General features: G+C 41.1%; 1 protein-coding gene across 4 annotated transcripts in view; it reads left to right on the top strand.

The window, feature by feature from the left end:
* Positions 1 to 27,777, top strand: part of NKAIN3 (sodium/potassium transporting ATPase interacting 3) — a 193,878-nt gene that overhangs the window by 108,648 nt on the left and 57,453 nt on the right. For all 4 annotated transcript variants that reach the window (XM_077932974.1, XM_077932971.1, XM_077932972.1 and 1 more), the window contains one exon: positions 23,439 to 23,636. In XM_077932974.1, coding sequence (XP_077789100.1) covers positions 23,439 to 23,636 — 198 coding nt within the window. The remainder of the gene's footprint in view (positions 1 to 23,438; positions 23,637 to 27,777) is intronic.

Here is a 27,777-nt window from a genome sequence, read left to right as displayed (position 1 = left end):
AACTTGTCCCATAGGATTTATTGAAGTGCTCCAACTTATTTAAACAGTAAACAGTGTTAGAACCATTATATTCATTGAAACCATTGGTCCATTTAGCTCAGTGTTGCCTACAGCAGGGACAGTTTGAATGTACATAGTAAAGCCCATTTTGTCACGCAAGTCTAATCACTCAAACCTGGAGATCTTAATCCCCCTAATAATTTCCAATTCTAAAATAAGCAAACCAATGCAGTCTCAAACGAAACCTAAGTAGCAGTTCAGTGAAGCTAGGAATATCACGACCCACTTCATTATGAAGGTAGTTGGGAAATGATCCAGATAACCTTTAATTTTCATCTTGTTGGGGGGATTTGGACATTGTTACCCGTATGTCAGTTCCACATTTGGGGGGAAATATCCAAGGAAACTGACCTCCACAGAGAGCGTAAAGTAAATTTTTAAAAGCTTCAGTGATCTGTAGCACAACATTAAATTTAAAGCTAAAGCGAGACTTCATGTCATCTGAGAAAGCAGCCTGAAACTGTCTGTAAGAGGCTCTTTTGTAAGTGCCAAAACTGATTACTGGAACTGTCTGCCCTGCCCTGCCATGCTAACATAGTGGAAAAGTTATTCCCATGTTAACAGATGAGAAATGTCATTGGATTTGTCAAAGCTATAAGAACTGAGTTTGTGGGGTGTAGTAATAAGAGAGAGAAGGGACCATTAACCTGAGCTGTGTGGACAGTTTAAAGAAAAAATCTCAGAGTTTAGAAGACTAACTGTCAGACATGCTTCTTAAAAGCTTCAGTCTCCTGATAAAAAAATCCCAGAAACCTTTTAAATTGTATCTGGCAGAAATAAGAAACCAATTTTTGATTCGGTTTGATCTCAAAGTAAAAATGAAAACAAGAGGAAATAATTAGAGAGCTGAGCTAGGAATAGATCTAGGCATGCAGAACCTGCTCCTTTGTGATGTATAAATAAGTTGTCTCATGCCATCCAATATTTAATAGGTGAAAACAGGTAAATTTGCAGTTAGTGCAATGTTGTAGTGATGGACCAATTTCAGTTGATTTGGAAGTGAGCTCAGAAAATGAAACTGTTGTACAAGAAAGTTTGTGATGGCTTGCTTTTTCCAAGCCGTATGTCAAAATAAAAAATTCCACCATGCTGTGTTCTATGAGACCAGGGGTGGTGGGGCAGCAGCAATGGCACCCTATGGGATGCCTTCTTTGTCCTTTCCAGGTGCCTGTAGCACTGCAGTGTCCATGTCCCAGGGAGCCTGAGAAACTGGTTTCTCCAGAATGCCTGGATCAATATTGACATTCGGAACAACACTGGTTGTACCCAGCACTGCTGTTCCACTCATGCAACAAACGTCTGTTTGCGAAGCAGAACTCCACTATCTCTTCCTTTCCTTGCAGCCTCTGCACACTCTCAAAATCTGCTTCAGAAAGTTGGAGAAAACTCTGAAGCAGAATTTTTTTATTATTATTATTATTATTATTATTATTATTATTATTATTATTATTATTATTATTATTATTATTTTGCTGGGAGTAGGACAGAGAGAGAAAAGGAAGGAGAAGTCAAAATGCATGAGTGGACTAATAGCCAAAATCCCCAAAACTCTGCATAAGATTTAACAGTTCTGGACAGATAACCATTAATACACTTGCCTTCTATATAACTATGGTGGAATCTATACTACATAAAAAACTTTCTGAAAATGCTTTTTTAAAAGGCATTTTAAAAAATACATTGAATTTTCCATAAGGCTCACCGTCGCCATCTAGTGTCACATTGTGTATTGCACTTAAAACACACTTAAAACTTTTTATTTGCAGCTTTATAGCTGAGTCCTAAAACATGCCTCCCATGTGGGGATGTGTTGGGAGCCCAAATTGGAGTGGGAAACTTTGTTACCATGCTTGCTCATTACAGAGGTCTCCATACACATGTGAAATCTACTTCTCTGTGTTCAGAGATAAAGTCCTTCTGGAATCCCAAAACCTAGGGGGAATTCAGCTGAAGTGCTGGGTGGACTTTTGTCCAGCTAAAGGAAGCTGTGAAATAATGCTTCAAAGAGATATGCTATAGTAGCAGGACATGTTGTGTGTAGCAGAAATGGAAAATCTATGAAAATTTGGAGTGCTCCCTTTGCATAAGTATGCATGCTTGTTTTAGGCTCTCACAAATATACTTGCAAATCCAAGCCAAGAGCTACAGAGAAGTACCGTAAGTGTTCTTGTGTGAATACACTGTTGGTTCAGCTCTGGGAAATATACATAATAGATTCTGCTACATAGATGATGCCTGCCTGTATAGGAAATAATAACTAGGTTACCAGTTATGTGTCAGTCAGATGACTTACTATGAGCAAATGTACGTCAGTCTTAGTCTCATATAGGAAACAGACAGATTTTTTTTCTAGTGTAGTCCCCAGTCCTTTTAATAATTCTTCCTCCACAGCAGCAACGCCAGATTAGAATACTTAAATCAGTTGAAAAACGTCATAATCAGCCAGTATTTAGTAGGCAATAAAGCAGCAGATAGAATAATGAATGTGACCGAATGGGAAGAAGTGACAGCGCTTTTCAATTAATCTACTTTGGCAGCCAAACAAACACTGCATAAAAAAATTATGACTGCACAAACAAATAACAGGAATACACACACAGTAATAATTGCTGATGGAGAAGAAGTGAGAAGTAAATGTTCTCAGATAAGTAATGTGGGACCCCGGGACGGTTAAGTCCAGGCAAAGGCAATTATGGACCCCGGGACGGTTAAGTCCAGGCAAAGGCAATTATGGGGTTGTGGCGCTCATCTTGCTTTCAGGCTGAGGTACAGTGGTACCTCGCAAGACGAACGCCTCGCAAGACGGAAAACCCGCTAGACGAAAGGGTTTTCCGTTTTGGAGGCGCTTCGCAAAACGAATTTCCCTATGGGCTTGCTTCGCAAGACGACAGCCCATAGGGAAATCTCCGGGACAGCGGGGAAGCGCAGCGCCGTCTTCCCCACTGTCCTCGGACCTCCTCCGAAGCCTGGCGGCGGGGCGGGGACACCTCCTCCCGCCGCCGCCAGGCTTCGGAACGATGCCCCGATCCCGGGCGGCGGGGGGGAACGCCTCCCCCCGCCGCCCGCCATCGGGACGATGCCCCGATCCCGGGCGGCGGGGCGGGAATGCCTCCCCCCGCCGCCCGCCATCGGGACGATGCCCCGATCCCGGGCGGCGGGGCGGGAACCCCTCCCCCCGCCGCCCGCCATCGGGACGATGCCCCGATCCCGGGCGGCGGGGCGGGAACGCCTCCCCCCGCCGCCCGCCATCGGGACGATGCCCCGATCCCGGGCGGCGGGGCGGGAAGCCTGGGCGCGCTGATCTCGGCGCGCCCAGGCTTCGGCATGCTGGCACCTGTCCGCAAGCAGCGGCAGTGCTGCCGCTGCTTGTGGAGAGGTCCGCGAAGCCTGGGCCGGTCAGCTTTTGAAGGCAGGCGGGGGGAGCAAAGACTTTCGCCCCCGCCAGCCTTCAGAAGAGGTCCAGGACCTCTTCTGAAGGCTGGCGGGGGCGAAAGTCTTTGTCCCCCCTGCCTGCCTTCCCAGGGGCTTTTAAATCGCCCCGGACAGCGGAGAAGTCCTCCGCTGTCCCGGGCGATTTTAAAATGCCGCCCGTCAGCATTTTAAGATCGCCCCGGACAGCGGAGACGTCCTCCGCTGTCCCGGGGTTTTTTAAAATGCTGGGGGTGGGAAGAAAAGCCCTTGTCCCCCCCCCCCAGCCTTCAGAAGAGGTCGGGGGACAGACTGTCCCCGGACCTGGTCTGAAGGCGGTTTCCCTAGGAACGCATTAATTGATTTTCAATGCATTCCTATGGGAAACCGTGCATCGCAAGACGAAAAACTCGCAAGACGAAGAGACTTGCGGAACGAATTAATTTCGTCTTGCGAGGCACCACTGTAGCTGGTATTTGTCCACAGACAGGTTTCTGGGTCATGTGACCAGCATGACTAAACCGCTTCTGGTGCAACAGGACACCATGACGGAAACCAAAGAGCAAAGAAATGCTGTTTACCTTCCCACTGCAGCGGTACCTATTTATCTACTTGCGTTGGCATGCTTTCAAACTGCTAGGTTGGCAGGAGCTGGGACAGAGCAATGGGAGTTCCCTCCATCGCGGGGATTCTGATCGGCAAGCCCAAGAGGCTCAGTGGTTTAGACCACAGCGCCACTTGCGTCCCTTAATGTAGGACATAGTACTCTCATGAACATGGCTTAAAAAATAATAATACACAGATTGAAGTCAACTAACACGTAAATTGGTTACAAATACATGCAATGGTTCTGTGAGAGGCTTAGTGATAACTGTCACCACAGCTTCCCAATATATATTGTTGCATTGGCATCCGTCAGTCTTGAAACATAATGGAGTGTGCCTCTGTGTTAGCAACACCGAAGTGACCTCCCTAGAGTGCAAGCCTGGGGAGTGTGTGAGGAGGTCCTGGGCTGCCCAGGAGGCAAGATCCCCCTTTTTGGCCTCACTGCTGTAGTCCTAAGGAAAGCAGAGCAATACTTTTGACACCAGCTTGGCTGCAGGAATTGCTGGAAGGAGCCGCACAACCATCCAACCATTTTAGGGATTCCACTCTGGATTTGTGTAGAGTTTACTCCTTACTTAGCCTTTTGTCCTCCCAAAGATATTCTTCAAGGCAATGGAGGTTTAGGATCTGCATTTTCCTTCTCCTAGATGAGCTACCTACCTTCCCAGGTGGACAAGCCCCATCTGCCCCTCACTTCCCTTTGCAGCACATGCAGAAACTGCCTTCTTTATATTGGACCCACTACTGGCCTCGTCCACTCAATCTGCCAGAGTCTGACTTTGCATTCAGGGAAAGGCCCTAACTCACCAAAGATTTGAGACCCATCGGCTACCCTCCCATGGTTTAGCCAGCCAGTCAAAGCCATTCCCAGAGTGTGGCCACTGTTGCGTGTTGACAGCTTCTAGTAGCCACCAGTGAGAGTTGAGTGCAGGGTGGGGACCAAAGGTGGACAAACTACCCCAGAAGGAGCACAATGTGTCCTCCAGCAGAGGTACTTCCCCACCCTTAACATCCCCCACACCCAATACATGTACACAGGTGCTTAAGGAAGCATGTCTGCTGTTCATAGCGGGAATCTTGATTGTGAACCTAGTACAGATGCTGCAAGCACAACTACTTCATAAAGCCTCATAAAACATAAAGTCTTCCTGATAATGTTTTAAAGGCCAGTTTGTTTGTTTTTGAAACCTCATTGATTTGTGGTTTTACTATAATTCAAAATAAATGGGCTGTATTCAGTTGGTGTCCTTCTACAAACACAAGGTCTCCCAAAACCCCCAAAATGTTTTTTTGGTGAGGGGAATGGGAACTGACAAAAATCCCCCCTCTTTGATTAGGGTAAACTGCTGTGGCTTTGGTGCTAGGAAGACCAATAGGATTCTACCTAATCATTTTAGAATCTGATGAAGGTTTAGAATGTGTCCCAGGATTAATAACTTTGCCACATGAATTTATATACTAAGGGTGGCACAGAGCTAAAGAATAGTAACCAAACACTCTTGCGCCCTGGGACTTAATGAATGACTGGACACCAGTGGTTGTTAGAGAAAAAGAGTGAGTGTCAGTTAATGTTGTGCCACAATCAACTTCAGTTAATTATAATTTGCACACATGGCTCTAAGTAAAATGGGTTTCTTGCAGAGCAGCTCCTTTCAGGAAAAGAGGACTCATATATTCCAGGATATAGATAGATTTGCAGCCTTCCATTTGTTCTCTGAGGGACCTTGTCTCTAATAAACTCTCCAGTCCTTATGGACTTTGATCCTATGCTTGCAGGGTCCTTGCCTCTGCTTTGCCTGTGTCAACGAAGATTCAACACTTGAGGCTTTGGCTGCAATAATTCCCCCCTACACACACCCTTTATAAGGATATCCAACAGTAGGGATGGATTCTCCCCTTTTCAGGTGCTTTTATTTAAACGTTTTAGCACTGTATGTTATTCTCATTCTGGTGTCTCTGAGCAAAAGGCTTCTAATTGAGTGTGTGTGGAAGCTGTAACAGGCTGCTATCTGAACGATTGATTTTTCTTTGTTGATCATCAATAAACTTCAGTACATGTCATTGCTGTGCTCCATTACAGTACAGTGGTACCTCGGGTTAAGAACTTAATTCATTCTGGAGGTCCGTTCTTAACCTGAAACTGTTCTTAACCTGAGGTACCACTTTAGCTAATGGGGCCTTCTGCTGCCACTGTGCGATTTCTGTTCTCATCCTGAAGCAAAGTTCTTAACCTGAGGTACTATTTCTGGGTTAGCGGAGTCTGTGACCTGAAGTGTCTGTAACCTGAGGTACCACTGTATTGATTTGAGGAGAAGGGATATGTCAACAGGAAGACAGGCAAGGTGTTTGGTATGTTGTTGGGTGAGTGGGTGGGTGTTTAAAAAAATTCTGATAGCTGAATGTCACACACATGTTTAGCAATTGCTTTCTGCATTCTCATCACTCACACAGGGGTGTTTCAAACTAAAGACTTTGATGGTTCTTTTAGGTTGTACATTGCCTTACCTTTTTAGATGGGCCATCTATATTTTGTTCTCTGCAGGAGCAGCTTCTATTAAAAGAGCTGTTCCTTTGTTTCCTTGCTCTGTCTTAATTGAGCCTTTGAACTGCATTAAAGGCATGCAGTGCATATAGTCTCCAATAAGATGTATATTTTTGAACTGAATCTGCATTTGAATACCTTTAGTTACTTCCCACCACCACCTGCACACATAGGAAAAAGTCTGTTTAAAAAGAAAAGGGAATATATTTGCAAGTTTAATTTCCCTGGGGAGAAGTGGGCTTTTCAGAGCAACTTTGATATGTTTTCCCTTTATTTTCTGTGTAACCTGTGGTTTAATTCCTATTCACATTTTGCATTCATATTTGCATGATAAAAGAGTGCCACATCTTTTTAAAAGTCCCCTCTTGAAAGTCTGAATTGTTCATGAAGAATCCAAAGAGCAAAGCAGAAATAAAATAAATCTCTCTCGAAAAAATTACCATAATCTTCTAACATTCACCATTTTAAGAGATCCTGCCATTGTCTTTTGTAAAGCAAATGAATAATAGGGCTTGACTGTTTTCATGGCAGAGCATCAGTGTGATTCTGTAATTCCTTTCTTAATGGAATCACCTCAGTGCTGAAATTTGTGGCCTCTGTGTTAAAAACATACCTCCCCCAATGTTCCCCAAACTCAGTAATATAATTAGGACCTTAACATCTCAGATGTGTGGGGGGGGCACACCAGTCCATATCCCTTACAGGTTACAGTTAGCAGGTAAGCTACATGCAATGACAGGAAGCTGCAGGTAACTTTGTGCCTTGCTGCCCTGCTAGATAACATCAACACTACACTGAAGTGCTGTTTATTTCACCCCTTCATTGCTAGCAGCTAATAATGTGGAAGAAAATGCCCAGCAAAATGAATAGACCAAACTTCTCAGATAACTGATGACTACCAGATGTGCTCAGTAGGCTTCTTCAGTCCCTGCAATCCCTTCCAGGGATTACAACTTGAATAAAATATGGGGGGGCGCAAGTAAGCCCTACCCCACATAATCAATTGTATGATGTGGTGCATGGACACCATTTGAATGGCAATGCCCATCAACTTTGGGGCGGCCCAGCCCCCTCAAATATTTTATTGGGAGGGGAGGGCAAAGACCCTTTGGCCCCTAGTAGTTGGCTCCTTTGATCCCTTCCGAAAGTTGCTTGAACAATGCTTGCATTTCAGGTTCTTGACTAGTTACAGATAGGTAGCCGTGTTGGTCTGCCATAGTCAAAACAAAAAAAATTCCTTCCAGTAGCACCTTAAAGACCAACTAAGTTAGTTCTTGGTATGAGCTTTCGTGTGCATGCACACTTCTTCAGATACACCAGTCAGGTTCTTGACTGACTTTGTTGCCATGTTGTGAACTTGAATCCCCAGTATATATGCACTTGGCCTATGATTCAGCTTTGCTCCTCTCATTGTCCTCCCGCAACTTGATCTTGGACCTTGTTCTCTGGATGTCAGGGACTGGCTGGACAATTCCATGACTGTAGCACGGGGAATGCATCCTAACAGTGTGGTGCCAGTGTGGTGGCTGGATACTGATGAGTGGGCACCTGGAAAAATGGGGTTGGAGAGTGACTTGTGGGAATGGATCAGTGATCTGGGGGAGCCTGTAACAGCCAGGAAGATAGAGGCAGAGGCAGAAGAAGCTGCAGGATTGGAGAGTAAAGAACAGGTGCAGAAGGAAGGAGAGATAGGTCAGGCTGGTGTTGAGTTAAGGGCTTCCACACTTCCTCATCCTGCCCCCACCTCTCCTGCTCTCCCAGGACCAGAAGAGGAGGAGCAGAAGAAGGTTGGATGGAGGAGGATCCATCTCCCAGTTTGTAGATTATAAACTGAGGTTGGGGTGTGTGGCCTCTCTTATTTAATTATAGATTTACTTACAGTCTTGTTTAGAAACTATTTTGACCACAAGTGGAAGCTGCTGCTATTTGTTTTGTGTCTTTGCAGTTTTGAAATTATTTATGAGCAGAAATCTTTCTTGTAATGAATACAGTAAATTGATTTGTTGGCAGATGTCCTTTTTTCTGTTGTGATCATGTATCTTTACATGATAGCATCATTAAGAGAAAGGAACAGCGAAAGTAATTTTAGATTTGGAAGTGGAAGCAGCTATTCTTTTTGTTGGTGGTGGGGTTTCTTGTGCAGTGACATCAGATATAGTTCTGTATTCTGCATCACTGAAGCTTCACCAACAAAGGAACATCATTCACATTTCACACAGCAGTGGCCAAATAGCGTATTTATAGTTGCCGTGAGACGAATCTTTATAGCAGTGTATTGTTAATGGATACAGTGTCATTCCAGTGGATGGTATTTAGTTTCAGTGACTTTTGCTTTTAGGAAGGGACTGTGCAGCATAAAGAACAAGACTTTGGAAGCATGAGTGGTAGATTGGTACTTCTGAGCAGCAGCAACACTGTTGATTTTACCCAAATGGGAAATTTGGGGTAGGTTGAATGCCTTTAGTCCATAACAGAATGACAAGGATTATTGCATTAATGTGCAGCTATCATGTGGACGTACAATGGCAGTGACTGAATAGGCTAGTTTATTCCAAATCCTGTTAATCCAGGGTATAGCTTCAGATTCATGGCGTCTGTGTTTAGTAATCTCTTTCTAAATTATCTAAAGGCCTTTTATGTAACTGTTATGGCAATAAACAGTTCAGTGTGACAAATCCCTGGCTTAAGCGGCTGGACGGAGGATGTGTTCTTTACTGCATCTGACTGCCTGTGAGTTATTTCTCGCTGGCTCTCACTCTGCAACCTGCTTCAGTCCCTGATTTAGATACTACTTTATGGCTTAATGTGGCTTCCTGATTTCTTGCTCTGGTAGTTTTAGAAACCTAATGTCTAGTTTCTGCTTAGTTATTGCACCTTGAGACCTAAACATAGTTCTGATTTCCCAGTTTGGAGATTATCCTGAAACACACTAGACAAAAGGCTGTAGGTTGGCTTCACATATAGCTTTCTGAAAGTGGCTTCTATTCATAGGAGAGGCTTTTTAAAAGTTAGAGCAGGAAAAATGGGAAACATTATTTTCATGGAGGGTCTTATCAGCTGCTATTTAATAAATTTGTCGTCATGATTGCAAGATTATCTTGCAAGCAAGGCAGTCAGTTTAACAGCTCTTTCTACACCAGGTAACCCAGGTGGAAAAGTCAAACATGCATCTGATGAGCCCCCCCCCCCCGAACTTAAAGCATGGGAAGTCCCAACAAAAAAATTATAATCTAGGTAGAATATTTGGACTATTTGATATGTATTTGTATAGTTTGGAACATCCAATGTGATTTGATTGGATTGTTAAAATGGGAAACTTAATAAAAATTATTTATTTATTTTTTAAAAAAGGAAAAGTCAAACATGCTAAACCAGACCTTAGAGTGCCTAGGGCAGGCATACCCAAACTTGGATATCCAGATGTTTTGGGACTACAATTCCCATCATCCCTGACCACTGGTCCTGTTAGCTAGGCATGATGGGAGTTGTAGTCCGAAAACATCTGGAGGGTCGAGTTTGGGGATGCCTGGCCTAGGGCATTCAAAAGTGCTCCAGAACACCTATGTCACTGTACAGAATTATTACTCTCAGTTAGATTTCTGGGGAATAAAAACCTTCACAAAGTGGATTTCAACATATTTCATAGAGTAAATAATAAAATAATAGAAACAACAATCCATATTTAATACATAATTCATTAAAATAAATAATAAAGGAGTGGCAGATGAAACCTTAGTTAAAGGCACTAAAATTAACCAATTGCAGATTGGAAAATGTAGATCTTTAAAATCCTCCTAAATGCTAGTCATACATATTACTTGGATAGTGCTTATTTCAAAGATGTGCCACCGCAGAAAAGGTCCTGCCCCTTGTACACACTAATCTCACAGTTCTCACCAGTGGCCCAGGGAGCAGGGCCTCAGATGATTATCTTAAAGCTTAGGCAGGCTTGTATTGGTACAAGTGGTCCTTCAGATGATCTGTTCTGAAGCCATTTAAGGATTTAAAGGCTAATAACTAGTGCCTTAAAATGAATAGCTAGCCAATATAACTGGAGTAGAATAGGTATAATGTGATCCAAACACCAGTGTCCTGTGTTATAGTAGCAGCATCCTGCAGTGATTATAGTGGACTGGAAATTCCTCATTCTTCTTTCCAGTGATCACACTGTATCACTAATCCACCACACTGTATCACTAATCCACCAAAGGACTCGTTTGAGCACAGAAGCAAATGTGCAAACAGGAGTACTTTACTTTGCAGGAAATGTGATTGTTCTCATTCATCTTTTCTGTGATTCTTTGCATGGCTGTGTGTATAAATATTGTTGCTGTCTTCCATCTGGGTGTTTATGTTGAAGGAATCCTTCTTTTGCTTACAAAGGTACTTTTCATATTCAGTGTCATATAAAATATACCTTTCCCCCCCTTAGGTTCTCAGAAGTATTCTTTTTTTGGAAAATGGAGAGATTTTCAAAGGACATGTTAGAGCTTTTGAGGATCTGTCTTATACCCTCAATGTCTCTTTCCACTTGGCTAGTTTAAAACAACTGACATTTTAGATCCATCTCCCTGGTACAACAGAATGGAGAGAATCTTCCTCCTAAAGGACAAGAATAGTGTGGAATCTTGCCAAGACTTTGAGATGTTGTACAAAAGCATTACAATTACGCAAGGCTGTAGTGTATTTAAGGACTTGGTTAGATTCATGGTAGTTACTTCCAGATTTGTGATAACGCAACTGTGAAAGAGCAATAGCAATTCTCACTGTAGTAGCACAGTAAGCTTTGGAAAATTGCCGTTTTAGACGAACGTATGCATCAAATCCATGTCATCAAAGGACAAGTAGAACTAGGAGCTTTTTTCTTTCTTTTTGGGGCAGAGTGAAGTTGACTGACAGCACAAGGACACTTCCAGGGCAATATGCAACAGTTTGGAAAAAATAATTTAAGATTGGAGTGTGTGGGGAGTTACCATCAGTTCATGTTATTTATAACCCCTTAGGCCCCTCTGTCTGTCAAATATGATAAAGGTGGTTGTCTTCTTCTATACTAGATCCATAATGAAACTGAAACAAAACTGGACCAATAATGAAATATTTTGTTACATCAGCTCTCATGCCATGCAACCATAGTTGTTAGACCTTTTCTCTTATTCAGTTTGTTTCTTGGTATTTCTGTTTGATACAAATAAATAACTGTAGTTCTCAACAACACACCCACACACCCGGCTATATAATTTTTAAAAAGTCTGCTTTCACTTCAGTCTGGAAACTGAAAACAAACCCTCCCCCCCCCCAAAAAAAAATTACCAATGGTTAGTTTTTTTGGTTTTTTTTAGGCAGCCTTTGACACTCAGAGTTAAAAAAAAATGGGTGGAGGCATTCTAATTTGTTCCAGTTTAAGTTGCAGCAGATCTAACAACACATATCTGGTGGACTGAATCTAGAGCCCCTAGTTTGAGATTTAAGCTTTTCCTGTTTTCCCCTGAAGCTTATCCTACAGAAACCTTAGCACAGCCTCTGCATGCTGGTTTGGGCTGATGGGAGTTGTATTCCAAAACATCTGGAGACCACCAGGATGGTGAAGGCGGCCTTAGCCCATGTGGCATTTATCTTTTCTCTCACAAACACCTAAGCAAAAATCGATTTGTGCCCATCCAGATAACTGAAATGCCTTTACATTGATGCCTAAAGATGCTTAGCCTGCTTTGTGGTATAAGGAAGCTTATATCAGAGTTTAAAAAAACCCATTATTTCAGAATCATATTAATTATATACATTAGTCAGTGTTTCAAAATTTGAGCATTTTTTGTTGCTGTGTCTTTCGCAAACCTTTGGCTGCAATGTTTTTCAAGGTAAATTGTCTTGCCTGAAGTCATACATATAAAATGGCAGTGTTTGATTTTACACCTGTCGACACCTTGTCATGTTACATACTCAGCATTAAACTCTATAGTTCCTGAGTGAAGCAGATTGCATATTGCTGAGCATGATATACTGAACAGTCTAATCCTATGGACCATTACTTCCTGTTTTCCCTGCTTCTGCGGATTCCAATTTATATCAGTCTGATTTTTAGAAGTGCACAAAATTCTTTTCAGTCACTCCAGTTGCTTTCAAATCAAGAAATAAGCCTCAAATATAGCCACAATGTGTGTGAATATTAATTTGGCAATATCCTTCCACCTTCCGATTTAATGAATGTGTTAAGCTCAAATGCAAAACCACGTCTATTTAACTGGTCAGACATGGGATATGTGCCAGCCAAAAATCTTCTCAGTTCTGTGTAGACTGCAAAGCCTTTTCAAAACTGATTTCCCCCCACAAAGTCTAAGTACAGTCAAGTGCACTTATTAGGAAAAAAACAAACATGGAAGTCAATAGAATTTCTAATTCTGTTTAAGTCTTAAACATGAGAGCTGATTCACATATCCAAATCATACTTACTTTCTCCACACGATCTTTTATAGCAGGGATGAAGAACATGTGACTCTCCAGATGTTGTTGGACTCCCAATTCCTATCAGCCCCAGCCAACCCGGTCCAGTGATCAGGGGTGATGGGAATCTAAGAACATCTGGAAGGACAAAGGTTCCCCATCCCTGTTTTATAATATGAATACACAGTTATGTAGTGGAGAGGAAGTGGAGCAAGGCAGGACCAGCTTAGGAAGGTGCTATGATTCCTGTGACCATGGTGGGTAGGAGTGGGAAAGACACTTATGTGGTCATGCTATGCAGCTTGTTTGCTGCATAGCACATATGTGGTTTGCTATGCAGCTTGTGGAACCGTGGTCTAAACCACTGAGCCTCTTGGGCTTCTTGATCAGAAGGTTGGCTGTTCGAATCCCTGCAACGGAGTGAGCTCCCGTTGCTCTGTCCCAGCTCCTGCCAACATAGCATTTCGAAAGCACATCAGTGCTAGTAGATAAATAGATACCGCCTCAGCGGGAAGGTAAATGGCGTTTCCGTGTGCTCTGGTTTCTGACACAGTGTCCCATTGTGCCAGAAGCAGTTCAGTCATGCTGGCCACATGACCTGGAAAGCTGTGGACATGTTCATTTTCCCTACTATCTGAAATTGGCCAATCTCTATTTTACACTGTGTGCATTATGCACTATTCTCTCTTTCTTTCCCCCCTTCCCCCCAGATGTGTTTAAGGTGGTGGTATAACATCATATTCACACCCTTTCACTAATTTCCTTACACCTTTTCCAGTATTTTACCTTTCACCAGTTTTCACTGGATTCTTCCTTCTCTCTCTCTCTCTGAAGCTTTCCCATTGTTTCTCTTTCATACTACCAAAAATTAAAGATTTCCTGACCTGGCATGGTGATGCCAACATTATATATGCACAAGCCTTTTCTCATACCACCTTGCCCAGCAGGAAAGTTTTTATTGGGGATGGAGAGCAGAGAACCTGAGCCCCAACTCTGGAGACACACCTGAGGTATCCTACCCCTTGACCCCTCTCTTTTTTGCACTTTTTAAAAACATTGCTTGGAGAACATCTGTGTGTGCACCACTGATGAGATCCACCCACCATCTTAACTTACTCAGAGACACCCTGAACACTTACTCAGGGGCCCATGCCTTCATGGCCTGTAAATAAGTCTCATCACCCCTGATGCTTGCTCCCTAAGATCAGAAGGAGGGGTGAAAGTATGGCCGCATTGGGCAGAGGAGATGGTTTATCAGCAGTAGGAGGGGGTGGGGTGATAATGCTTACCTGACCTCCTATCACCAGCATCACTGCAGCTTATGGGGAGGCAAAAGGTCACAGGAGTGACAATGCCAGCGCAGTTGCAAACACACCAGGAGTGCCAGATTGGCTTCACTGGAGCCTTTGCAGCAATTCTGGTGACAGGAGGTCAGTTGAGCCCTATTCCCCCACCAACTCCTACTGCTTCACAGTGGACAACGTTTTTGCACAGTGCTGACCTCACACTGGATGTTGCTTTGCTTTGTACATTAGAAGGGCAAGGTATAATTGTTTTAATTAATTAGTCTAAATAAATCAAATTACTGGGAAGCTTGTACTAAAAACAGAACCAAAATCTGATTGACTCACTGAAACACCCGTTCAACCCCAGTGTCTAAGCTTACTGAGCTAATGCACTGTTATTTACAGATTTTTAAATCTTATAATCATCTGTAGACCTTGGGCATGCAAATCAAGATTTTAGCATTTCCTTCTACTCTCTTTAACATGCAAATACAATTTAATCATGTTAATATTATATTTCCCTCCCTTTGTGCAAATCATGTAACCATAGAATTATCATAATTAAGAGGGAGAAATACTAATAAAGCTAATTCAATTCCCTTCCCATTACACTGCTGTTCCCTGGTGTATATTTTCAAGAATTTTATTATTAGCCTTAAACTACAGCTTTGACCATAATCCCACAGAGAAAGTGTTTTGAAGCCTAATTGTTCACACTGTAAAGACTTGTGGGTTGTTGCTTTTCATAGGGTAATTTCATTTATTTGGGTGACACCAAAAATGAGAAGTTTAGGATAATACGATTTACACAAGATTACATTGGCAAGTTTAACAAATTACAGCAACTTGTGGTTAATCTTACAAGACCAATATATGAGAAAACTGCTAGACCAAGTGTTAGCAAACACTGCCGCTTGAAAACTTCCATTTATGAACTTCAGTTCACCTGATTCTGGAATGCAAAATTCACAGATAACACTATTTGTCCCATCATATTACTTCAGTTTAACATTGTGGGGTCTTAGTAATTACAGTGTACAAATGGATGAAATGATACCTTCACAAAGAGATATTTTACCTCTTACTTTCAATCTTCTTCAAATCAGTTTTGTCATAATAATTGCAGGTTAGGTGGCAATTAATCACTGTAGAAATAAGACTTATGGAAAGAGAGAGAAATGAGACATCAAATCTGGAATTGAGCTAGGCTACAACTTTATGCCAAGGAGCATGGTAAAAGAACCCAAAAGGCTGTAATGTGAGAAGCTACTGTTGAAGGGAGAGTCAAAAACTCTTAATACACTACACAAGCAAATGCATGGTTTTTGTCTGCCAATAGTTCTACATACCTGGGGCAGAGCAGGAACTAGGTTGAACTCTAAAGTGAGGCTGATGCTAGGATTTGCTGGATATATAATAGTGTCCAGGAAAGACTATCAGATTGTTCTCAGACAACGGCTCTCACATCCTGATCATCATCTGGGATGGAATCTACACACATATAAAAAATGCTGTGAAAATGCTTTTTAAATTTTTTTTTTTTGAAAAGTACATTGAATTTGGTATAGCTCACTGTCATCTAGTGTCACATTTGTACACTGCACTTTACAACACATTTAAAACGTTATATTTGCAGCTGTATAGCTGAGTCCTGGGTCCCAGTGCACACTGGTCCTTCTCTATCTTCTTCCTTTTCCTAAGCAAACCTCTCTGGCTTCCAGACGAGCACTTCTCTTATTAATACTAGATTTGTTGCTAGGTCCAAGAATATCTCCTTTATTGAGGACTGAAGGTGGAAGGGGAGTCTACTGCCAAGCTGGGAGTCCATGTGCATGAGGGACAGTCAATGTGTCTACGAAATTGAGTAAATCAGTTTGCTTAACTGTGACAGTGGGCTGTTCATAGCCTCCACAGCACTGCAGAGTCCCACTTGTCCTTAGATAAGGTGTTCCAGGTTGGGCAGGATTCTCAAAAATTAGTCATCTGCACTGTCCCTCTGGCACTGCAAGCTTGACTTTTGGAAGCCTTGTCACCCAATGGGGAAATGCAAATGAGAATTTACTCAGCCTTTGCTGGCTGTTGCCTGCCTTTAGCATCCTAGTCAGCAGAATCACCCAGCCCTGTGGATGATAGTCTATCCATAATCCTTCAGGGGTGAGCTGTCAGGGACTGGCAGGGTTCTGAGGAGTGTGTGGCAGAGGCAGGGGTCTGGAGGCCGGGGACCAGCAATTTATGAGGTTTTGTGCCACACATGAGGCAGGAGCCCAGCTGAAGGAAGGGGGAGGAGTCTGAACAGTCAGAGATGGGGGAGAGGCCACAGAATGTGTTGGAAGCAGTCAAATCCCTGCCATCCTCTGCTACACTGTCTCCTAGAACTGGGAGGGGCTTGAAGAGACAAGTGCAGCCTCCCATGTAGAGGAAATCACTAGTTGCTTGTGCACACTCCATCAGACGAAGGTACTTAAGCCCAGGATGGTGGTGGTCCCACTGTTGCTTCAACTTTTCAGCTGGGGCATAAGCCTGGCAAAGTTAATGCCAGCTTTTGTCAATAAAAAATTAAACTACTAGACATTTGTCCTTCTTAGTTGAGTACGCTCAGGGCATGATCCTTCTAGGGTATCTTCACATGTTCCTTCACCTGGGAGCCACTCCCACATCAACACTGCTCCATCTGGCACAAGAAGGGATCAATCCACCTTTTCTTGCTTATTTTCTCCAAAACAATTTCAATAAGCATTGGAATCCATCTAGCAAGAGCTCACATTCCACAGGGAACAACGCCCTTTTTAACTATTAGGGGTTGCCTTGCATAATGCCTGGTTTGACCAATCACCAGCTCTCTAACGTGTAATGCTGGTCGTCTCACAACTGACCCTTCTTCTTAGCCACTTCATGGCAGCAGGATTCATAGGCCTCTGCCTTTGGAGGCAGCATCTGCACCCAGTTTTCACTTCAAAAAGAGAGTTATTGATGTTAATTGGTACAAGCCAAAGATCTATCCCAAGTCAAACTGGTGAGATGTACAACTCAAAACTTGTTTGAGTTACTCTTCCTACAGCAACTCATGATGATTGGCACATCTCACTGCATGCCCCTCCTTCCAAACCAGTGGACAATGATGCCCAACTGGTATCTGCAGACTGTCAGTACCCACTTCTAAGCCCAGAGGATAAGACTGCCTACAACTGACACCCAGTTGGCAATGAGTCTGCAAGCCTTGGTTTTTCATAGTTGTAGAGTCATTTTTTTCAGCAGAAAAAGTTAAAGCGATATCTCTGAAGATTTAGGTTGACCTTATATATAACAGCCTGGAATAATTTTATGTAGAAGTGAAAGACAGGGTTAGACCTACCTCATTATAATTCAAGCTAGAGCAAGAGTTATAGACCCCAAAGGATCTTTTCCGTCAGATGAATGTAGTGTGAGATATTGGTTAAAAGACACTAAGTCATCCCAAAAGTGCAGCTGCCCCTAAGCTACTGACTGCTTTATGAGAGCAAATTACTTTAAAGTCATTGCTTACAGTCTTTTGAAGTATAAGAATGTTCTAATCAATCAGTCATCACACAGCAATTGATAAGTAATGAATGATCTTGAGTGATCTATTTCCCTATTACTTAAAGCTATTTTTCTAATGAACAAATGTTCATGATGTCACATCCTGCAGCTACCAGATACTCCCTTCTTTAGTAGTGAATTAACTTAATTAATGTGGCTGAGGAAGCAGATGATGTATGTGTATTGAATCCTTGGAGTTACATCTCTTAGCACCAAGCAAAAGCATTTCTTTTTTGTGTGTGTTATCTGTTTTCCTAATAAATCTCCATTTATATATAGACAATTATTTAAAAAGCTACACATAATTCATCATCTTCTTAAATAAGGATGCAATAATACACTCATAATGTGCAATTCATTAAACCAATATTAACAAATGGCATGGTTTGATAGCCTGCAGTTCTAACCCCGGTTGGCACATAGGTTGTATAGAATTAAAAATAATAATTCAATAGTAATAAGAATAACAATGTTAAAACAAATTCACCCAGCTCACCCACCCAGGTTTCTCCTAATGTATACCATCAGCTCATAGGCTTACTTTTCATCAAAATTGGGGTGTGCTTTATCTTAAGTGAATGGAAACAAATTTTCTCTTAATAAAATAGACTTTGCTTTATATGTGGTCACAGCAATATTCAAATATTCTTCAGTTTGGTTTTAATTAAAGGTAAGAATGATTGTTATATAAAAAATATTACATCATAGGTAACCAGAATATTATACATTTCTTTCACGTCTACTCTTACTTGCCTTTTCTCTAAACAAAAACTGCAACCTTTCCTCATAGGAGAGTTGCCCCATATTATTTTGATTGCCCTTTTCTGAACCTTTTCTATCCCTGCAATATCCTTTTTGAGGTTAGGAGACCAGAACTGTACCCAGAAGTCCAAATGCAGTCACACCGTAGATTTGTATAAGAGCATTATGATACCTGCAGTTTTATTTTCAGTCCTTTTCTTAATGATCCATGGCATTTACGTTTTCACAGCTGATGCACACTGGGTCAATATCTTCATTGAGATGCTTTTGTGTTTGGGGTGGGGCACAGAAATAAACAGATGCTCCCTTGCTGATTGTATTTCTGATGCTGAGGAATCACATTTTACAAGTACTCAAAACTGCCATTGTTAGATGTCAGTCTCCAACAGAATCCACATCTTGGTTGATTACAGGTAATTGACTAAGGAGAAAGTTACTTCCATTGTTTAAAATAAAATGGTCATCTGTCATCCCCTTGGCGACAAGGATTTATTGAGACAAAATGCCTCCTTCAAAATGCTTGTTTTCAGAAATGTAAACTATTAGACTAGGGCAGATGTAAACCCCGGGAAGCTTTCCAAGCACTCAGTTGGCTGTATCTGTGTTTTGAATTCTTAGAAAAAGTATTTTAAAAACCTAGAGGATGCTCACAGCCAATCCTCTTGTATGGTCTCCACCAGTGCTTTATTCTGGGGGTACGCATACCCCTAAACATTTTTTTAATCTAAGTTTGACCTCATTGAGGGGCAGTATTTCAATAGGAATAGGAAAATGAGAGTACCCCTAAACATTTTTTTAAGAAAAAAAAACTGGCCTCCACTACATTTCATAATATTATTTGTCTCATTGGTCACTGGTCGTTCTTACCAATTATATGCTATAGTTTAGAATAGACACCCTCCCTCTAAATTACTTAAATGGAAAGTGGCACAGAGACACAAGCTAATTTATCACAGTCTCAGGGAAGATCAGAATGAGTAAAGACGTAGAAAGCAAGAAAAAAAAGTGGAACATGATGCTTTTTGTTGGACTGGGAATAGGGGCAGGATACAAAAGCTCTTTGAAATACAGCAAAAGTGTTTGAATAATTTCCCAGCATTTTTAACAGCATCTCATCTCATATTATGGTCATCTGCAAATGAGTTTACCCAGTGGGATAATGGTGTGCTAAAGTAAGAGGAGCTATGTGGCATAAGGGGAGGCTATCACTGAATTCTGTGAGTTAGCTTTCCGCCATATGTATTCTGTCAAGTAGCCAATGAGTTTGTTCCACTAAAATAGGATTCCCACATAAACATAGGGCAGTCCACCCAATCTTAAAACTACAATTTACTTCAGTGGGATTAAGAGTAGACGAAGAGGGAAAGAGAACTGCGGGCTCAGAGATGGATGGTATCTGCTCATAAGAATTAAAAAATACTGCTTCTGGATGAGATCGAGAGTCCATGTAGCCCAGAGACAAGGAACCTCAGGCCTAGGGAGCCAAATGCAGCCTTCCAGCAGGCCTTTCAATCTGGTCTTCAGCACCCTGCCCAGGCCACATCCCTCCACCGCTACACACCACTCCCATGCCACTAGCTGGCCTTGTCTTGCACCTTCCTTGAGTGTTCATGCCTGACCCAAATGTGTTGCTGAATTCTGAGGATGTTTCTAGCTTGCCCCAATGGGGGATAAGAGTGCATGCTTAGGGAAGTTTTTAATGACTCATGTTTTAATGTATTTTTAATCTTTGTTGGAATCCACCCAGGGTGGCTGGGGAAACCCAGCCAGATGGGTGAGGTACAAATAAATTATCATCAACAACAACATGCAGGTGTGTGTAGAAACTAGCCTACTGTGCAAAGGTAAGATTCACCATTGTTGCTTTGCCCATTTTTGCCTCAGAAGGGAATGTGACCTCTGGATTGAAAAGCACCCCTGATGTAAGCCAAAATTCTGTTTCTTGCAGTGGCCGTCTAAGTGTTGGAGTTCACATTCTTTGATGGAAAGTTTAGCTACATCACACATTCAGGGTCCCTGGCAACCCTATCTTCACTTACCCTTCATGATGGCACTTTCAACACCAGTAGAGTTGATATTTCCAGAGATAGTTCTGGAATTGTGAAGATAAGGGTTTTGAGAACCCAAGATATCTAGCTTTGGCCTCCTTTCTTAGTAGCCTTGGCTGTGGTTTTTTTTTTTTTTTTTGGTACAACATGCCCTTTCACCAAATTCACTGTCCATGTACCCATATTTCACCGGACATGGCAGTAATTTGACGCAGCCTAATACTACACGTCTTGTTTGAATTACGGTAATACTCAGCTGGTTCTTTGCAGTTGCTGAATATGATCAGTCACTATCCTGTCTTCTAATGTGATGGAGATGTGGAGGAGAAAAGTGTTTATGTTTCTAACTTGGGAGTCTTCTTAAATTTGTTTAAAGGTCTTGTGTATAATATATGTGCCTATCATTGACTAATGTTTATAATGTTAATGGTAGACAAGTGACATTGGGGGTTAGTAGTATCAGTGTTATGGACATGATATTCATCTTGTTGCAGACTGAAGTAATGATGATGAGTTTATCTAATGGATATCAGACTTCATTATATGCTTTAAAATGTTGTTCAGTTTTGTTTTCCGCTTTTGTGTATGTGTATGTGTAAGGTTGCATAATCTTTCTTAGAACAGTAGCCTTGATACAAATGTTGAATGTTGCATTTTTTAAAACAATTTTTAAAAAGTGTGATTTTGACATCTCAGTCCTACATATATGTATTTTGAAATAAATAGCTATAAGTGTGTTTAGCAGTGTAGCCTGAATATGATTTTTCCCCTTGAGGGTTTTCAGTTTAATTTTTCATTAAAGGTAAGTTTAATGCTGACAAACGATTAGAATAACAATCTGACCATATGCATATTCAAACTAAGTACAAAGAATCCTAATCTATAACGATGGCACCCCATCTTTCCAATGACCAATATTTCTTTTTAATTGGTGTAATTTTCCCTTGGTTACATATTGAGCAAAAAGAATGTAGTAAAAAGTCCTTGACCTAATTACCATGATACTTTGAACATTATCGTAGGATATTATGATTTTCAGATTAGTCTTAACAAACTTTAAAGGTTTATTGAGTAGGGATTGATATATCACTCTATCTCTGGCCAATGCCAATTTTACATGTGTTGCTTCATAAGTCTGTCCCATCTCATTTCTGCATTAACCTGTGATGTTTAAAAAATCCAAAATGGAAATTTTTATTTAAATATTGACTTAAATACAATTTTTTTAAAATCTCTGTCTGCATATTTCTAAATGTATATTGTTTTCAGTTGCACATTTCTATGCACTTTGGTATGGGCTGAACCAAGAATTGCAATTAAAACTGCAGACCAAACTAAATTCTCCTCCAACCCTATGAGTGAACCACCAGAAGGAGGAGTATATCAAATTGAGCACACATGTGTGAGGTGTAGTCCACATGCACTCCAGGGGCCATTGTTTGTTATGGATGTGAATGTTTTGGATTTTAAATGTTTCCATTTCCCCATTTTCAGTACTGTACTAGAGTGATCCCTACATCGTCAGCAATGCAATGGCAGCATATACATGTCTTATGGTGGTTGTTGCTCTGCATTGCTGTTTCTGCATTGTGGGAATAGTCAGCCACCAAAGGGAATAGTTAAGAGTAGTTTATATCCAGCTTCTCAATACTAATGACACTGTGCAAGGGAGGAGAAATATTCCGTTGTTAATAGCACTACAATGCACTATTATGTGATGAGAATCTAATGAGTCAATCTATCATTCTAATGAGGCCATCTGATCTGAACACTTCACTGTTGAAGGGTTCATTTTCTTCAGTGGGCTTTATTCCAGCAGATCATTATCATCATTTTATATAATTTATTTAACACCTATGACACAATGGGCACTCTACAAAATGTAAAAATAACCCAGTTAGCCAGCTCATGAGGGGAAGAGGAGAGAATTGGAAGCAGTAATGCAAGTGTGTGTGTGTATTTGTGTGTGTGTGTGTGTGTGTGTGTGTGTGTGTGTGAGAGAGAGAGAGAGAGAGAGAGAGAGAGAGAGAGAGAGAGAGAGATGCATGCATGCATGGAACAAGTAGCAAAGAAATAAAGGATAAAAGACCACAACAGAGAAGGAAATGTTTTCAGCAACTTTCTAAAAGCAAAAGCAAAAAAGTGCTTGCCAAATATTCAAAAGAAGAACTTTAGATGGCCATTTGGCAGCTCTGTAGCCTACAGCAGATGTGCTGCTTCAGAGGTTGCTGAATTACAGTTCCAATCAGCCCCAGGCAACATTGCCATTGGCCCAGGATGGTGGGAGTTGTCATTCAGCAAAATCTGGAGGGCCAAAGGTTCCCCACACCTTACTGAACACCTGAGTACAGCTAACGCAGATGCAGTGTTTCCTGTTCATATGTTTGTTGTTCTCTCACTTTAGTTTTCTGTATTAACCATAGTACAGTATTAGGTCTATGCTGAGATTAATGCTAGCCATGGTTAATGTTTCAAGTCAGCGTTCAAAACCCGGAATTATAATGGGTTTGGAAATTTTCTCAGCATTAACCATTGTTGGGGTTACCATCAGTACAGACTTTGTGTGCTTTATGGTGTTAAAGTGTCAGAGAGCATGCAAATTTAGCCTATGTTCTCAATTTCATGTGAGAGATCAGGAAAGTTTACATCAGCACTGGGTCTATATGTCAGAAAAGCATGAGGTCCACTGTAACAGAAAGATTTCACCCTTCTTCTCTCTTTGTTTGTTAGGAAACCGATCTCATGACTTTTAACATCTCAATGCACCGATCCTGGTGGCGAGAACATGGACCAGGCTGCATACGAAGAGTGGTGCGTCCTTCAGCTCCTGGGATGTTAGATGACTTTTCCTATGTCTCTGTGACAGGCTGCATCATTGACTTCCAATACCTAGAGGTCATTCACAGCGCCATCCAAATATTACTCTCTGTAAGTCACTGTTTGCTGAGCAAATCAGATTGTTCCATTCTTATGTTGCCACCTTATACAATTTACATATTGCCACAGTAGTTTACTCTACTCAACAGCCTAGATATTGTCTTGACTCGAATTAAAAAAGAGGATATGAAAACATAGAAGATGTCACCAGCTGGATAATCTTTCCCTTAAAAAAAACAAACCTATTTTGGATTATGATATGAAATGCATTTAGAAGATTGTGCCAATTTTTAAATTAAAATCTAAGAACGTTTCTGCAAGTTAAGGTCATTTTTATGGCACCACAGTTTCAGATTGGATGGCTGGTGGCATATCAGTAGAGAAGCTCCATACTTCTGGCATCCATATCCACCATGTCTATATGGCTAATAGCTGGGAGCAGCAGAGATACTTCTCTTGATTTTCAATTTCTCTTTCAGTGCCAAAGATTGCACCTGCCTCCTATAACACTTTAATGCTTGTTTATGCATATGCTTTATGTTTTGAGTTTGTCAGGAAACCTTCTTTTGCCTAGAGGCAAAATTGAAGGACTCACATATGAAAACATTTGCATCACCTCCTGCGCAAGCATATCCGTAAAAAGATAGAAACACAATTTTAATCACTTATGCAAACTACATGGTCTCGTGCATTTGTGGGAGGGTATGCGCAATTATTTCTTTGGAATGCAGAAATAATCATTTATTTCATTGGCGCTGGCTTCCTTTGGGAAACATGCACATCTGGCCCAGGAATAAGCCTGCTTCTAGGAATGGAAGAGAAATATTTTTCACCACCTGCTGCAAATCCTCCTGAAGAAGGGGTAGCTCAGTACAGCTGGTGATGTCTATGCAGGTGGATGGGAATTTTTTTAAAAAATCAGGTTTGATAAAAAAAAAATTAAAAGATTCCTTGAGTTGTTCTGCAAGGCTAAGAAGAAGTATGTAGAGACCCTGCTTTGCCTCATAGACTGGAATTTTTATGTCTTTTCAGTAAACTGAGCATGTTGGTTCCTTGGCGTAGCAGCAGTTTTCAACTATGTCAAGTAAAAGGTATATGCAGAAACGCAGAGTAATCATGTCTAAATATGTTCATACTGTGAGTTGAAGTTCTCATCCATATTTAGTCCAATTGATGCAATCATTTTTGTAGTGGGTCCTTGGTTCTTCTTTGTATTTCCTTACCTGATACCATTTTTATTAGTTTTAAAAGCTAGGTCATTTGTGAGAAGGGGAAAAATAGATAAGGTAATAATGACTGCAATAATTAGCAAAGCATTGTAAGAAATGAACCCATTTAGAATGGGTAGGCATTTTGTCCATATAATATGGCTGTCCATAGTGCCTTATTATCTAAATTAGTGTGAGTCATTGTACCAATTCACAAATGAAACCACAGAGACCAGGAGTGGGAAAGAAGACTCAGTAAGGTCCTTCAATTAGCCAGAAAGAGCCTATTTTCCTGGGGAAAGCTTCAAAATATCAAAGCAACTGAATTTACAAGTGCAAAAGTCATCTTTTCATTGTCAGTTACCTGTAATTGCCCATTAAGAAAGGAAAGTGGTTGATTATACTGGGGCAATGGTCTCTTTGCCCTTGTAGTGTATGTGCTGCTAGAAAGCTAACTATCTAGGTTAACCTCTTCTTTTCTAATTCTGCCCAATGACTCGGAAAGTCAGTGCCATGTATTATACATGGGACCTTAGAGCAACCTCTACTGCAGAGCTTTCCAAACTGAAACCAAAGAATTTATTAGAACTAAGGACTAGTGAAGTGTCTACTTGCAGCAAAGCAATAGCTGGAGGAAGTAGCTATTCTACTAGTGTATCTGTAGCTGCTGTACTTTTTCAGCTTTAGATGGTATCAGCAGACTTTCAGATTTAGCCATGGAAATCTATGGCTGGAGATCTACTGTGTGCAACTGTTGACTCTTACTGGCTTGTTAACTTTGAATGGGTATGGTTTGGCTTTTTACAAGATTAAGTGCAGGAATAAAACTAACAATAATGATTTGGGTTATATTTTCATGTTTGCTAGACTAGCAGATGTCAATTTGGGGTTATTAAAGAGATCCGTCACTAATTGTTTTAAACCTTTGGTCAGAGCTAAAATCCAGAGCCATGCAAGGAATTAAGACAGACAAAAGGAGGTACTTATTATGTTCTAATATGATTGTTTTAAAATGGGAAATTGATTTCTTATGTTGTTCTTCTTGTCATTTGTGATTTAAATATTACCAAGAACATCCAAGTTAAAATATCCGTAAGAAATCCAGTTTAATGCTTAACCTCCCCCATAAAAAGATCATTTTAAATAGGCTTTATAAACTTCATAACAATACCTTAGATATTCACAGCTTAATTGTTTGTAAAAGCCTGGTAATACAGAATCCTCATTTGTTAAAATGAAAGCAACTTTGCTATTCCTTATTTCGCATAGATTCAGTTTATCAGGAGTTTAAATATAAATGGTTTGGCCCTTTAAAAATAATGAAATTATATTAAATAGCCATGCTATCTGTTTCTATTTTAGCCAGTAGATCATAACCACCACCGTGCAGTCTCCTTGATTTTTTTAAAAAAAAGATTTCTTCCCAACTGTTTTCAAAGCATCTGCCAGGCATTGATTATTTAATGTGAGGATGAGCTATGACATTTTGTGATCTTAAATGCTATTTCATCAAAGGGAGAAAATAATTTAATTAGCAACCATTTAATTAGCAATCTTTAGCACAGCAGCCATTAAAATGAGGAGCATGTCAATTATTAATCAAATGCTGTTACTTGTGGGCTCAACAGAGATTTATGAGTCAGAACTATATGACTCAGAACCTTCAGTAAAAGGACTTCATATCAATTTTGCAAGTGACCGAAAAAAGGGGGGGAATATGTCGCGAATTCCTCGCGGCGCTTTTAGCAGAACGCTCAGAGTCCCAGGTTCTTTAGTGCAGTCTTTTTAATGTGAGCTATATACAAGTATTTACAAAAGCAGTTCATACAGAGTACCTGCACCTTAAGGCAAACCAATACTCACCACCACAGCACAGCACCACCACACCACACCACACCACAATTACAGTGGTGCCTCGCAAGACGAAAAGAATCTGTTCCGCGATTCTCTTCGTCTAGCAGTTTTTTCGTCTTGCGAAGCAAGCCCATTGACAGCTTAGCGGATTAGCGCTACAGCGGTCTGGCGGCTTTTCGCGATCAGCTGTTAAGCGGCTTATCAGCGGAACAGCTGATAAGCGGCTTAGCGCCTTAGGAAAAGGGGGGGGGGACCGGAAAAAAACCGCGGGGACTTGCAAGATTTTTTCGTCTTGCGAAGCAACCCCATAGGGAAATTCGTTTTGCGAAGCGCCTCCAAAACGGAATACCCTTTCGTCTAGCGGGTTTTCTGTCTTGCGAGGCGTTCGTCTTGCGGGGCACCACTGTACTGTTGAACAGGCTTTCCTTTTAAAACAGGTGAAAGCCAATCACATTCCTGCTGAGTCACTCTGACCCAGCACTTCACAGAGTATTGCATCAGCCTGTTGAAGCCTGCAGACTTACTCAGCATCCTGCGAATCCCAACAGAATAGCCAATTGGGTAAGGAAAATCAGTAGCCTCTTTCTAATTTGTAAATTGAGCATGATAGGTAATTAATGTTGCCACTGCTTTCTTAAAAACAATACGCAGCAATTCAGTGTTTGGGGATTTGTACACAAAATATGTTCCTCGTTACCCTTTTAATTAAGTTTAATTACATCTGTTGTGTTTGTTGGCTACGAATAACAGGCCTAGGAAGAGCTCAGGAAAGCAAAACAGCACTGAACAAATAGATTGCCATGAAAAAGCAGAACAAAAGACCATCTAAAATGAAACCTTGTATTTATAATAGTTCTGGTGAAAAGACTTGACTGACAGTCACAGGAATGACTATTTCATTTAGCCGATGGGTTTCTGAAAGATTCATTAGCAGCTTGGGAATGTGTAGATTGAAAACTGCTGATGTGTGTGTTTTAAAAGTCACAGTCTTTAGCAATAAAGCTCTAGCTCTACAGGTCCCTATTAAGTCTTTTGCAAGCAAGAATTGGTTTATTTTTGCTTCAGCTTTACTACCTACCAAATAGAACTTTCTATTACATGCAACTAAGGCCACATTTAAAAAAAAGAAT

The sequence above is a fragment of the Podarcis muralis genome, chromosome 8, assembly GCF_964188315.1.
Source record: "Podarcis muralis chromosome 8, rPodMur119.hap1.1, whole genome shotgun sequence".
In the NCBI taxonomy this organism is placed as follows: domain Eukaryota; kingdom Metazoa; phylum Chordata; class Lepidosauria; order Squamata; family Lacertidae; genus Podarcis; species Podarcis muralis.
The sequence above is the reverse complement of the archived record's forward strand: the minus strand, read 5'-3'. Positions and strand labels throughout refer to the sequence as shown.